We start from the raw sequence: 14,608 nt of genomic DNA on the forward strand, positions 1-14,608 counted from the left end.
AAAAAAAAAAAAATAAAAAAAACCGCGACTTTGACCCCTTATAACTACCCTCGTCCCCCACTTTGGTTTCCGGCCGTTGGGAAAAGTCATGTATACAACTAATTCAACATATCCCCGTATAGTTTTTCCATATTACTTATCACGCAGAAAATCCGCTCCCAGTTCTTAGACTAACTCGTGTGCAGTGATCTCAAAAACCCCAATATAATAAATTTCTACTATTTTCATAATAGTCGAGGAAATGAAGCATTTTGGCTCGTAATTTTTTCGTCCAGCATGGATTTACTTGAAATTTTTACAGAAGGTGAGGAATAGTCCAAGGATCATTTTCTATATCATGCCGCTGTACGCTAAAACCTTGGGGGTGGTTGCCACCCAGGCCCGGTCTGGCTCCATTGGAGGCCCTCGGCTAGATGGTGATTTGAGGCCCCCCCCCCCCGGAAATAGAACGAGGACCATGGGGTCCTCTCACGGCAACAATAGTTAGCCTATGTTTGCTGCATGCGGCTAACGTGGTTTTAAATGCTTTTAAATTTTTAATAATTTGGTTGAAATTGAATAATTGCTAAATATTTTACAATGCAATTTGAAGATCTTAGCGATTCTATTTGGTTAGGTAATACTGTACCTCTAAATGACATTGACATTGTATATCAACAATCCAGAGGCTAAAATGATTAAAATATTTTACCTTTACATCAGCACCAAATTTTAATTTATTAATAAATGTAACTACTTCAAAAATCAATTTTAAATGCAGTACTGTTTAAGAATGGTTGACTAAAACAGAACGATAGTTAAATGAAAGGTCAACTACTAACATGACAATAAAAACGCAATGAAAAAACGCTGCATTTTACATTAAACAAAACTTTATTGCAACACTCTAGTGTACATTGATACTAAAATATGGCCTAGTGTCGATAAAAACACAAGGCAAAAAAACGCTCCATTATATTAAACAAAACTTTAATGCAACGCCCTAGTGTACGTTGATACTAAAATATGACCTAGTGTAATAGAAGTATAAGTATAACATAAATAATTATTACATAAAGAAGTTAAAAAAAATGTGTTAACCGTATAAACACGACAAAAATTCCTACCATAGTGATAGTAGCCTTATCAACGATTGCCTAGCCTATCCCATCAGTTTTCTTTTAAGTTCGTCACTACTACTGGCCACGACATTAATGATTTCTTCTTTGTCGATGTCAGAAAACAAGTCTCTCTCTATGTTCATAAAAATAAGGCTAGACATAAGGTCTTGGCCTAAACTAGCCCTAAGACGATTCTTTATTATTTTTAGCTTAGAAAAAACCCGTTCACATATAACCTGTGTACAGGGTATCGTTAGGATAAATTTATAAACTACATATAAGTTAGTGAACAATCCTGATCCAGAGAGTTCAACAAGAACTGAGAAGGCACATGACAAACACTTGAAACATTTTTTGCTGTCATTGCAGAAACCACGAAAATTGTCTTGTTCTGATTCAGGTTCCGAATCGAGTTCACGGTCTTTTAAAATTTCTTCTGCTTTGTTTGATTCTTCGTCTGGGATCTGTTCATCTTAAGTGTTTACAACTTTTATGAAACTTTTGTACTGATCTGCAAATTGTTTAAGTTCTATTAATAATATACTTCTTTCAACATTGTAAAGTTTTGAGATACAAGAGAGGACTCCAGCCGGAAAGTCTTTAATCGTCATTATGTCATTAAATTTTCTTGGATTTAACCAAGAAAGGTCCTCTAAAATTTCTCTGTTTGGGCAAAATCTTTCTTCTATGCTTGTTCTAGCACAGTCTAACATATTGAAAAATACATGCTTGAAATGTTGAGCTGCTGATATTTCAGGAGCATCATCACTTGATTGTTCCCCAGGCATTCGTTTTTTCTTTGAAATTCTTCTTTCCGTAAAGTCCAATTGTAATTCCAAATCAATATTGCTATCTTCCAATTTACTGTTAACAGCAGTCGCATACTCTTTTGTTTTCGTGTACAAAAATTCAAAATATTTGTCATTTCTTTTTTCATTGATCTGTTTAAGTAGTGTTTGAACCAAATCCCAAGCAATAGCGTAGTCCAATGTTTTAGTTTGCAAATATTTCGAAACAGGCGTTATAACAAGAAACATATCTAGTAAAACGAATGAAATAAATAGGTTTTCAAATTTCGCCCATTGACTTGCCAAATTTCTGGCCATATATCTGGATTTGCAATCAAAATTACCATCAGATATTTCTTTGAATAATACGGTAATGACGTTAGTTAATTTGTCCGTGGCAATTTCCCCGCTCCTTAAAACACTTTCATCAGTTATCGATGACAGAGCCTTATGTTTACTCCACCACCTAGTGGCTCCTATTTTTTGCAGTCTATAAAGTTTGTCGTGGGCGGTATGTTGTTTTTTTGTTTCTTTCTCCCACACTGCCATTCGTTTGTAAGATGAACTCAGAAAAACTGCAGATTCCTCTACCAATCCAAATAAGTTTTCTGCTTGAAGCAACTTTACTGTCGAGTCAGCTACTACTAAGTTTAAGACGTGAGCCATACAGTGAGTATAAATCATATTTTCATTTGCCTTTTTGAAGTGAGCATGTAAGCCATTGTAACACCCTTTCATATTACTTGCCCCGTCGAATGAACACGCAACTATATTTGATGCTTGAATTCCGTACTTTGCTAATTCCGATGTTATTCGCTCGTACAATGCTTGTCCACTAGAGTCATCAATAACAGTCATCTCTAGTAGTCTTTCATAAACCTTTCCTTGGACAACGTAGCGTACGCATATAGCTAATTGGTCCATCACTGCCACATCTTGGGTAGAGTCTACCATCACGCTGTAAATAATACTATCTTTGAGGTCTTTCAATATGATATTACGTCCAATTGTAGCAATCGTTTTAATTAGCTTGTTTATAAACGATTTGGACAAAAATGTGATCAAAGAGCCTCGCCCGTACTGTCATTTGGTTGACTTTCCGACAAGTTTTCTTTTCTCAATTGTTTTTTGTTTATGTTTCTTACTCTCCTCAATGCATTGTTTCACATGGTTTTGTAAAATGACGTCATAGTTTGCAACCATCATGGCAAGTTCGAGAAAATTGCCATGATTTTCTACAGAGTCAAGTGAGTAGGCCCCTTCTGCTTTGTCCCCTCTCTAAGCAATGCCTTGTCTACCCAGAAATAAAACTATGTCAATCAAACGTTGAACAACTAATCTTCTTGTGTAAACTTCTCTTTCTCGTTGTTTAGATTGGTTCCCCGCTAGAAGACTCTCAATATCACGACCTTTTGGGCATTGAAAAGCTGCCTTGGCCGCAAGTTCATAATAATGGGAGTTTTCATGAGTTTCTACCGATTTATAAATGTGTTTACACAGTAAAACAAAATAATTTTTTATAATAAAAAAACTTTTGTTTACTTGAATTTTTTGGCTTTTGGAGGCCCCCTTGAGCCGGAGGCCCTCGGCGATCGCCGACCAGCCGCCCTGGCCAGACCGGGCCTGTTGCCACCCCATCTCGGGGGCGGGAATTTTTTATAACATTTTAACTATGTAAATCTATGTAAAGAGTAATTCTAAGAAAAAAATGTTTTTTACATTTTCTTCGTAAAACTAATATTTTTCGAGTTATTCGCGCTTGAAAGTAACAGTTTTTTGATGAAAAAAATCGACTTTTTGAGAGGGTTTTTTGAGAATACCTCGAAAAATATGCATTTAATCAAAAAAACTGTAGGTATTAAAATTGTATCTTTTAGTAACACAAACCAAATTCTTTTTCTGCAATATCTTTAAGACCAATACAAACCGAGATACAACATGTTAAAAGTTAGCTATTTTCGTGAAATGCATAATTTGCAATATTCAAAGTAAAATAACGGAAAAACTTTGCATTTTTCGAGGAAAACCTAAATAACCTTTTTTCAAGCATACAGTTAGGCCTGTCAAAAAATAGTAATAAAAAGTTTCTAGCCTGAATATTAAGCGACTTATGATCAGAAAAATGTCGGTACCTGCTTTTCTCTATGAAAAAATCAGTGAAAACAACCCCCTAACTACCCTCCAAATAAAAATTGGTCTTGACCTTTCTGTAATTCCTTTTATATTTATATTATCAATACAATCAAGAAGTTTGACCTATTTAAAAGGCCTAGTTTTAGAAAAATTTGAGTTTAAAGAAAAATTAATTTTTTGGAATTTCCCATTTTTTACGTTTTACTTCAAAATAGCTCCGAAAATACTGCAGATACGAAAAAAATGATGGATTACTAAATTGTAGCTTTTTTAATAACCAAAATTCTTTTGTACATAGATTTTCATTTTGGTGAACAGTTAGCGAGATATAGTTTTTTAAAACCTCTATTTACGAGCACACACCCCCTTATTCGAGCCCTTTAAACCCACCCTAATTAAAAACTAAGGGATTCTACGAAATTTAGTTTACACAGTCTTATAACTCTTTAAAAATCCTACAAAGTCATTTTTGAAAAAAACTTTTTATCGCCAAAAGTGAAGGAGCTATGTTTAAAAAACGATTTTTTTTTTCGAAAAATTCGGATAGTCCGCTTATGGATAATTTTCAATGTATGTATAATACCACAGAACCGGTTCGTATACTGGAAGATGACGAAAAAACTATTTGTATTTGTATTTGTATATATTTGTAAATTCGTATTTTTGTGTAAATAAATGTTTTTGTAATTCTTTAATTCTACTTTTTTTTTCTGTATTGACCTATTAAAATATCTACTTATAAAAACTGTAATGTTATTAAGGGTGGTTTTTGAGGGTTGAAATATTATGATACTATATCCTAAAGTATAAAACATTCATTATTTAACCAATCAAAACCAAATTTTACCCATATTAAAGTTTACAATGTTTTTATATAATTTTTGACAATAAGGGGGAGTTTACACCCCTAAAAATAATCAACGCCCTTAAGCATGATATAGAATATGAAGTATAGGGTGAGATGATCCTAATCCCAAATTTTTATGTAAATAGATGCAAGCCAAAATTATTCTTTTAATATAAGTAAATTTTTTATATATAGCTCCAACAAGGGTGGTTTTAAGGGTTGAAATATTATGATAGTATATCTTAAAGCATAAAACAATCATTATGTAACTAATATAAAAACCAAATGTTGACAATATATAAGTTTAAAATGTTATTTTATAATTTTTTACAATTAGGTGTAGTTTTTACCCTTAAAAAACCAAAAGCGTACAACGGCTCAATATAGAAAATGAACTAGAGGGTGTAATGAGTCTAATCCCAAATTTTTGTACAAATCGATGCTGGACGAAAAAAATTCGAGGGTTTGCCATTTTTTCAGCTTCATTTCCTCGACTATAACGAATTTCCATGAAACTGTAGGACACGATGCAGATACCATGCACCATGTGCCTCGTACTGCATCTTCGATGCAGTATTCGTGTCAAGCGACCCCATAGGAAGACCCAAAAAACAATGGTACGAGAGCTGGACCTCCGGATCGCAGCAGAGACTGTAACAGAAGAAACAGGACATAGTCCTATTACAAGAAGAAGAAGATTTTGTAAATATCTGAACCATATTATATTTTTATCACTATAAATTCGGACCGATCGAAAGTAGCACAGAATTTTTCATTACTTATTTTGTGACGAATTCGGGGAATTCCTTTTCTTTGAATGATAATATTTTGTAGCGACTGGCAACAACGTCTTGCAACGTCTGACTTGTGGGAACAAGGGAACAATTTACAAACAAGGGGACTTGACATAGGATTGTGCGCTCAGAAAGTAAATGCTTTGCATATGATATTGACAGAGAAAAGAGAGGAATGGGCAAAAGGAGCTATAGGTTATGCAAAAAATATGTGTGAAGGAATTTTCATAAAACCACGGAGGGGCATAACAAGAAAGTATATTTTGATGACGAAACTAGAGATGCTAACTTGTCTTGTGAAAATGAGTTGAGACGAAATCTGTTTTCTTCGTTAGATAGAATTATTGTAGAAATTCGTGAGCGTTTTCAACAGCTACAGAATCTAACAGATATGTAAGTTTGCTTATCTAACGCCGGCTATATTATTAGGTCCAGACGACACTGAATGTAATCTAGACTACGCATCTGGAAAGACTTCGACTGTTGATTTTCGTTGCTGCTACAGGCAACGAAAATAAATTGATTAATGCAGATTAACTTGAATTATTTAAACGTATTGTAAATCCAAGCTGAAAGATACTCTGCCCAATATTTTAATAATGTTCCGAATATTTTTCACAGTTGTTATAAGCAATGTCAGCTGTGAGAGAAGTTTTTCAAAATTGATATTGATTAAAAATTATTTAAGATCGACAATGAGTACTCTAAAGGCCGCGTCCCACCATCAAATAATTTGATCAAACTGGTTTGAGCAAACTGAAAGTGACAGTTAGTGACGTCACATCCTGAGTGTTCATTGTGGATAATAATGAAAAATTTTAATTTTAAATAAAGTACAAACAAGTTAGACAACTCAATACAAAAAATTTGATCAAACTAGACTGATAGTGAGAGCACAGATTTTTAGAATTTCAAAAAAACTGCAATTGTGACGTCACTTTGACGTACTTCCTCAAGTACGTCAAGTTTGCTCAAACTGTTTGATCAAATCATTTGATGGTGAGACGCGGCCTTAAGACCATAGAGGTATATATTGACATAGAGAGAGTGTCATTCAAAGCGAAGTGACGACACCATCTTTTTTCTTTGGATTAGTGCTGTTTCACTCTTACGCATATTAAGCTGAGACAGTTGTCCTCCTCTTCCGTGCCTATACTCACACCTTTATGTCATCTTAGTTTCTCGGTACGATGTGTTAGAAAGAGATAGCGCAAACCAGTCGAAGATGGATCTTGTCGTCAGGACGCGCATAGTGAAGGCTCTCTCTATGCTAATATATAACTCTATGCTTAAGACTAACTAATTTGGATATTTTGTCTATTGAGCAAAAGGTATGTGATGTGATAGACATTGACGGTGCAATAAAAGACTTTTGCTCTTAAAAAAAGTAGACATATAAATTTTGAATTGAAGACGGAAGTTTTGTTTTTAATTCTAACAAATACTCATATTCCTTTTTAATAAAAATATAACATTAAAGGCTCGTTCTAGTTCTAATTAAAAATTGATTTTATTTAATGTTGTCGATCGTCAAGGTGTACCTAATCTTAAGTAATAATAGGTATCTAAGTTATATCAATGTATCTAATTGGTTAAAGTAATAGAATTTTTGTATTAAAAAAGTGATTGTAAAACTCAGATAAACTTTTTTATTTAAAATTTAACCTGTATAATGCAAAATAATGATGACTGCTCTCGCCGAAAAGTACTCTACAATTTAATGTATTTAATGTATAGTACCCAGGTATACATTAAATTAAAATACCACATAAGAGGGCGGTAAAATTGTCTTCCGCCCCCGGGCAGCTGACACTCACGCTACGCCACTGAGACGACGTAGATGCCGAGAATCAGCTTCGCCGACACTACATTCCTATTCAGCGACGTCAAAAGCCCCTCGAGTATGAACATTGAACTTATTTCCATGATTATTTTCCGAGTTGTGAATATTTATTTTTTAACACTTTGATATGCACTTCGGAAAATGCATTTTCCGCCTATAACAATGCAATTTTCTTGTCCCTCATGTCAATAGGTCAACTTTTTTGCTGAAGCTCTCTCGAATCGAATGCAAAAGGTTTCATAACGATTCGTCCTACGTTAAAAAAGTTAGAGGTGTATAATGCTTTATTTTCTAGCTAGCATAATATTACAGTGGTATTGAAATATTATGATTTTTCTCAGCGTCATCTATTAACAAGTAAGCAAAGTTAAGTTTGAACCAACTTCAATCCAAGAATAACTTCTAGATGTCATCGATTTTTGTTTCCCACCAATCGAATCTAATATGTTTTCCCTCCGATAGATGGCAAAAGGAAAAAATATAATTGAGGGGGTCAGACGTAAAACGGTTTAAGTGCAGTTTTTATAGTTCTGAGACAATCAACTGGAAAATTGTTTGAGTGTTGTAAATTCTAAGAGTCATTAATGATAACTAAATGAAAAAATATAAGGGTATATTATTACTGTTACTATCAACAAAAATAATTTTTAGGGCACTCGTGGGAGTGCCGACAGAAGTGAAAACTTCTTATAGTATATCAATTATGAGCTCAATGCTTTTTCCCTATCCAAAAAGAAGTGATATACCTATACATATAATATACGCGTTGCGTACGTCCTATGCTATTTATGTATACATACACAATGTACAAAATTTATTTCGGCGAGGTGATGACCGCCGCAAATTCAATACTTTTTCCCCACATAAAAGTTTCCCCACAAATATAATATTTATTTACTTCAAATTAATCCTGTATTGTGTGTTCTTACAGATTACTATAAAAATAGTTTTGTGGTAAAATGATTCAAGTGCACGTACTTAAACCCGTTTACAACTAGTGCAAACTGCATTTGTTTTCATTACATTAAATGTAATGGCGATAGATGGCGACTGTAGGGCGAAATATGCTTGAATCGTTTTACCACCAAGTTATATAGGTATTACATATTATATACCTAATATACCTAGTTCTTCCACTCTGACTTTTCCCATGCGTCATGATTCATTTTCAAACAAGTTAAATCAAAAAATAAAGTGAAACGTTCACCGATGTGTACATCATAGGGCTTTTCAACGCTTCTCATTTGTTTCGAGCTTTTGCCATATGTAGTATAGTATAATCCGTGTATAATACTAATATATGACATATGACAGAATCTCGAAACAAATGAGAAGCGTTGAAGCGTTTGTTTGAAAGAGTATCGAGTGACATTTGTAGAAAATAAGTGTTTTTTTTGTAATATGAGTAGTATGGTTTTTGTTGAGGAAATGTATTCATTTTTAAACGCTTTTCTTTACTTCAATAGTTTGCATCAAATCTTTAGGCGTTAATTTTACTGACTTTTCTTCAATGCAAATGAATGAAAATTTGCAGACATATGCATTCGCGGGAACAATACACGAATAGTCAATAAAAAAATTTATGTTTATTAATTGTTTAAATAAAAAAAATGATTTTAATGGAAAATGCTTAAATTCTCTTGTTTTTTACAATGTAGAAACTTGAAACTTTTACGGATTGTAGCTAATGATATGAACTATACATAATTTCACTTTTTACGTTAATTGTTTACGTTATGCTTCATAAATAAACAATAAAGTTTCAAATTTTGAACGCTCGTATATTTGTTTATATATAAATCGGCGTTTATTCATGTCACATTTCAATACGATACGAAACAAAACTTCAACCAAAACTCGAATTTAAAAAATTCGTGTTTTTATCGTAGTATTAGAAAAACCACCGGTAGAGACGTTTTGTGCTACAATTAACATTAGAATTCGTTTTGTCGTATTAATTAATTAAACGCTTTTCTTTAGTTCAATCGTTTGGTTCAAATATTTGGACGTCAATTTGACTGCCTTTTCTTCAATGCAAATGACTAAAAATTTGCAGACATATGCATTCGCGGGAACAATACACGAAGAGTCAATAACATTTTTTTTTTATTTATTAATTGTGTAAATAAAAAAACGATATTAACGGAAAATGCTTAAATTCTCTTGTTTTTTACAATGTAGAAACTTGAAACTTTTACAGATTGTAGCTAATTATATGAACTATACATAATTTCACTTTTTACGTTAATTGTTTACGTTACGCTTCATAAATCAACAATAAAGTTTCAATTTTTTTGCCGATTCCGACTACTTTTCATGTTTGTACCTACATCATATGTTTTATACATACAGTCGGAAAAATGAAAGAATACCCATGAACGATCACATCAATCACTTATTTTGTATTTGCTGTCTTTTTCTATAACAAACGTTTGTTATTTAAGTGATTGATGTGATCGTTCATGGGTATTCTTTCATTTTTCAAAATAAGTGATTGATGTGATCGTTCATGGGTATTCTTTCATTTTTCCGACTCTATTTAAATAACAAACGTTTGTTGTAGAAAAAGACAGCAAATACAAAATAAGTGATTGATGTAATCGTTCATGGGTATTTTTTCATTTTCCGACTGTATTTTAATAAACATGACGATATATTTTAATGTTTAAAAAGTGTAAGACTAAAAAGTAAAAAATAAAAAAATAATGAAAAAAATATTTTTAAGAAAGGCGTTTCTTTAGTTACGAGTGACTAAAATTAAACATATAAAAAAATCAACTAAAAAGCAAAAAATAAAAAAAAAATTTAAAAATCTAACACATTTGTTAATGAAAAGCGTGGTGCGAAAACCGTTTATTCAATGAAGACGCGTCACGCTCTTCTTTGACGAATGTGTTAGATTTTTTCAATTTTTTTTTATTTTTTGCTTTTTAGTTGATTTTTTTATATGATTAATTTTAGTCACTCGTAACTAAAGAAAAGCGTTTCTTAAAAATATTTTTCTCATATTTTTTTTATCTATTGGACCAGTTGAATTAGTTGGATTTAGATAGAATTTTATATTTGAATCTACGACTTTACAGCATTTGGGTACTTTATAACCTTTTCAGTTATTTTTACACAAGAGCTCTAAAATTATCGATTTATATCCCGAGTGCCACTAAGAGTTAGAATAATTTATTTATTTATATTATAGTGTCACTAGCGCAATCTTCTCCTTTAAGTTCCATCTCCGCGACGAAGGTGGACAATCATCATGGCTATTCTGACCTTCGAGTTAGCTGCTCTGAACAGTTGCCTTGAGGTGCAACCAAACCATTCTCTCAGGTTATTCAACCAGGAAACGCATCTCATTTCTACGCTTCTCCTATCCGCTATTTTTCCTTAAATGTTTTTCCTTGAGTTACTACGGCAATACAAATATGTACTTTTAAGAGATCGAGTGTAGTTCGGTACTCATACGTCAAAATAATTGTCAAAGTTAATTTAAATTTGGAAATCTCTCCGAAAAATATTAATTTTTGGCGGATTATTTGATTTATACCGTTCTAATTTAGTTTGTTTAGTTTTGTTAAACTTTTCCTTATTTAGTTTACATTTTGAAAGTGTTCATAAGTTAAACGTTACTTGAAAACTCCTCTATGGAGTCATCTAGTGGAGGCGAACCGCCTGATATTGAGAATTCGATGGATAGTAGCTGTGATTTACAAGATTTAAATGGATTTCTACCCAACCAGCCTCAAAATAAGATAAGTAGTAGTATTAATCTTAACAATATTAATGAAAAACAAAATACTTTAGTAAACTCAGATCAACCAGAAAAAACCAGGCCTGTTTATTTATACGAAAAAATTGATTTAGGACCTTTTTACATTTTCATTGAAAACTCCAGTTTAAATTTTACAGGAAAATTAAACGCTGTTAAAATAGGCGAGATCCTATTTACGTTACATCCAGAAATTGACAATTATATAAAAAAAATTGACTCAATCGGACGCAACCGAGTTAGGGTCTCATTTAAAAATTATAGTAGCGCAAATGCTTTAGTTACTTCCAAATTCCTTATTCAGAAAAATCTGACCGCATACATTCCAAAATTTCAATTGTTTAAACTAGGTGTAGTAAGGGATATAGATTCAGATATATCGGAAGAATATCTTAAAAATAGAATAAAGGAATTTGATCACCATTGCAAATTCTCGGTTGAGTATGTGAAACGAATAACAAGAAAAATAGTAGCAGATGACAAAGTAATATTTAATCCAACAAAATCAGTTATTGTGTCTTTTAAATGCCAGAATATACCAAAGTATGTAGTAATTAATCATGTCTTACACACTGTTGAAAAATACCAGCAAAAGGTAATTATCTGTTACCACTGCTATAGGTATGGGCACATGAGTAAGCAGTGTAAAAGTAATCCTCGCTGTTTTAAGTGTCATGAATCTCACCTTTCCGATTCTTGTTCTTTATCATCGTTTAACAAAAAATGTCTATCCTGTGAAGGTGAACACTTCACTAATGAATGGGAGATATGCCCAGAATTTGATCGCCAAAAGAAAATAAAACATTATATGTCTGAAAACAGCTTATCTTTTAAGGAAACAATTAAACTCTTTCCTAAGATAACTTATGCATCTATAGCAGCCAATAATTCCTCAATAAATTCTCATCAAACTCCAAATATAAATGCACCATCCTCTTCATATTCCTTTACTCAATTGTCCACGTCTCAAACATCTTCCAATCAGTTCGCTCTACCTTCAGTTTCAAATAGATATACAATAATAAAACCACCAAAATACAAACGACCTATCTCTTCCTCACCAGACCAAGTAACAATGGAACATCAAAAAATAATAAAGTTAAACCCCATGTCCAACAGACCTGGTGGTATTATCACCTCTTCTTCGTATCAATCTACATTTAATCCAGAACAAGGATCTAAAATACATGAACCATCAAAAGAATTAACAGAATTAATATCAAATATAGTTACAAGTATTATCTCTAATATAAATCACAAAAATTTTGAAATTCCAGAAAAATCAGTTCTAGTAAATTCAATTCAATCAGTTTTAAGTTCTCTCTTATATAATAATGAATCGATTGGTAATTTGTCAATGGAATTGTAGATCGGCTAACTCTAATAGAGAAAACCTTATCCACCTATTAGAAGACCAGAAAGTTGATATCGCATTATTATCAGAAACTAGATTTAAACCAGAAAAGTATTATAACTTTCACGGGTACAATATTGTCAGAGACGACCGCTTTTCAGTAACTGTTGGCGGTGGCTCAGCAATTTTAATAAATTCAAACCTATATTACGAGGAAGTCACCATGAAAGTAGATTTAATAAACGTCAATAAAGTAGCAATAAAAATAAAGTTTAAGTCATATACTGTCACATTTATATCTATGTATGTTCCCCCAGGAACCAAGTTATTGTTACAACAATGGAACAATTTCATAACATCTATAGAAAGACCATTTATAATAGGAGGTGACCTTAATGCTCACCACATTGCCTGGGGCCTAGACAACCAAACAGATATGAAAGGTAAAATCTTGATGGACTGTATAGACGATAATAATTTAATATTCAAAAATGATGGCTCTCCTACTTTCTTTAGGAACTTCTCGAAATCGGCAATAGACCTGACCATTTGTACTCCTGACTTAAACCACCTGATCACTTGGAAAACACTTCAAGACCTATTTGGTTCAGACCATACACCTATAAGAGTAGAGTTAGAGGATCAACCAACTCATACATATAATCCATATTCACAAAAGTGGAATTTAAAGAATGTCGACTGGAAATTATATGAACAGTATTCGGAAGATGTATTCTCTCAATTTAAAGATATAAATTCTTATGAACAAATTTTGCACAATATAAATACAACTGCATCCTACTGCATCACCAAATTTAAAATAAAAAAACCGACTTCCAGAGGAAAATACTGGTGGGATTTAGAATGTGAAGAAGCAGTCAGAAGAAGACAGGAAAGTTTTTGTATATTCAAAGAAAATCCAAACCATGAAAACCTACTTAAGTATAAAAAAGATGATGCACATGTCAAGAAGATCACTAAACAAACTAAAAGAAATAGCTGGAGAGATTATGTCGGATCCCTAAATAGGTCAGTCCCTATTAAAGATGTATGGTCAAAAGTTAACCGAATAAAAAATAGAAAAACAAAGAACAAAGTCCCTGTTATTCTGTCGGAAGCTTCGTGGATAGAAGAGTTCCATCAAAATATCACACCGCCGTCTGCAGAATTAGTAATTCCTGATTTACAACTAAATGCTCTGTACGACTATCCAGAACCAATCCGTTTCCTAGTCAAACCATTTTCTGCCACTGAACTAAACTTTGCGTTGAAGAAAAACTCAAATTCAGCACCAGGTGCCGATAATATCCATTACTCGATGCTATCAAATCTTTCAAGAATTGGTAAGGCTGCACTACTAAATATATATAATGAAATTTGGATGCGCCGCATAAAGATTCCTGACGATTGGCACGTTTACACTATTATCCCGGTTTTAAAACCAGGAAAATCATCAAAGAATTGGGATTCTTACCGTCCAATCGGTCTGGCTTCCTGTATACTAAAAACATATGAGAGACTTATTAAAAACCGTCTGGAATTTTGGCTAGAAAAGAACGACCTATTACCAAGAAGTCAGTTTGGTTTTAGAAAAGGTAAATCCACACAAGATAGCCTCTGCCACTTTTTAATAGACATTTATAGTTCCTTTACTTATAAGAAAGCAGTTAGTGCTTTGTTCTTAGATATAAAAGGGGCTTACGACAACGTTAATCTTCACATACTATACGCGAAAATGTTGGAAATACGAATACCCGAGATAGTAACATGGAACATCATTAACTTATACATTAATCGAGCAGTTCACGTTAGATTAAATGGAGATCAATCTAACTCCCGATACACATCTTTGGGACTACCTCAGGGTAGCATCCTAAGTCCTATATTATATATACTGTATACTGCTGACTTAGAAACTAAACTTCCTCAACACATAAAAATCCTACAGTACGCTGATGATGTTGCGATATATGCAGAAAATAA

At 32.8% G+C, this 14,608-nt stretch overlaps 1 protein-coding gene across 1 annotated transcript; it reads right to left on the reverse strand.

The window, feature by feature from the left end:
• Positions 1 to 1,573: 1,573 nt before the first annotated feature.
• LOC126893376 (uncharacterized) lies at positions 1,574 to 2,842 on the reverse strand. Its single transcript, XM_050663489.1, has one exon. The coding sequence runs from the start codon at positions 2,840 to 2,842 to the stop codon at positions 1,574 to 1,576; it is 1,269 nt and encodes a 422-aa protein (XP_050519446.1).
• Positions 2,843 to 14,608: the final 11,766 nt, after the last annotated feature.

The sequence above is a fragment of the Diabrotica virgifera genome, chromosome 1 (assembly GCF_917563875.1).
Source record: "Diabrotica virgifera virgifera chromosome 1, PGI_DIABVI_V3a".
NCBI classification, from domain to species: domain Eukaryota; kingdom Metazoa; phylum Arthropoda; class Insecta; order Coleoptera; family Chrysomelidae; genus Diabrotica; species Diabrotica virgifera.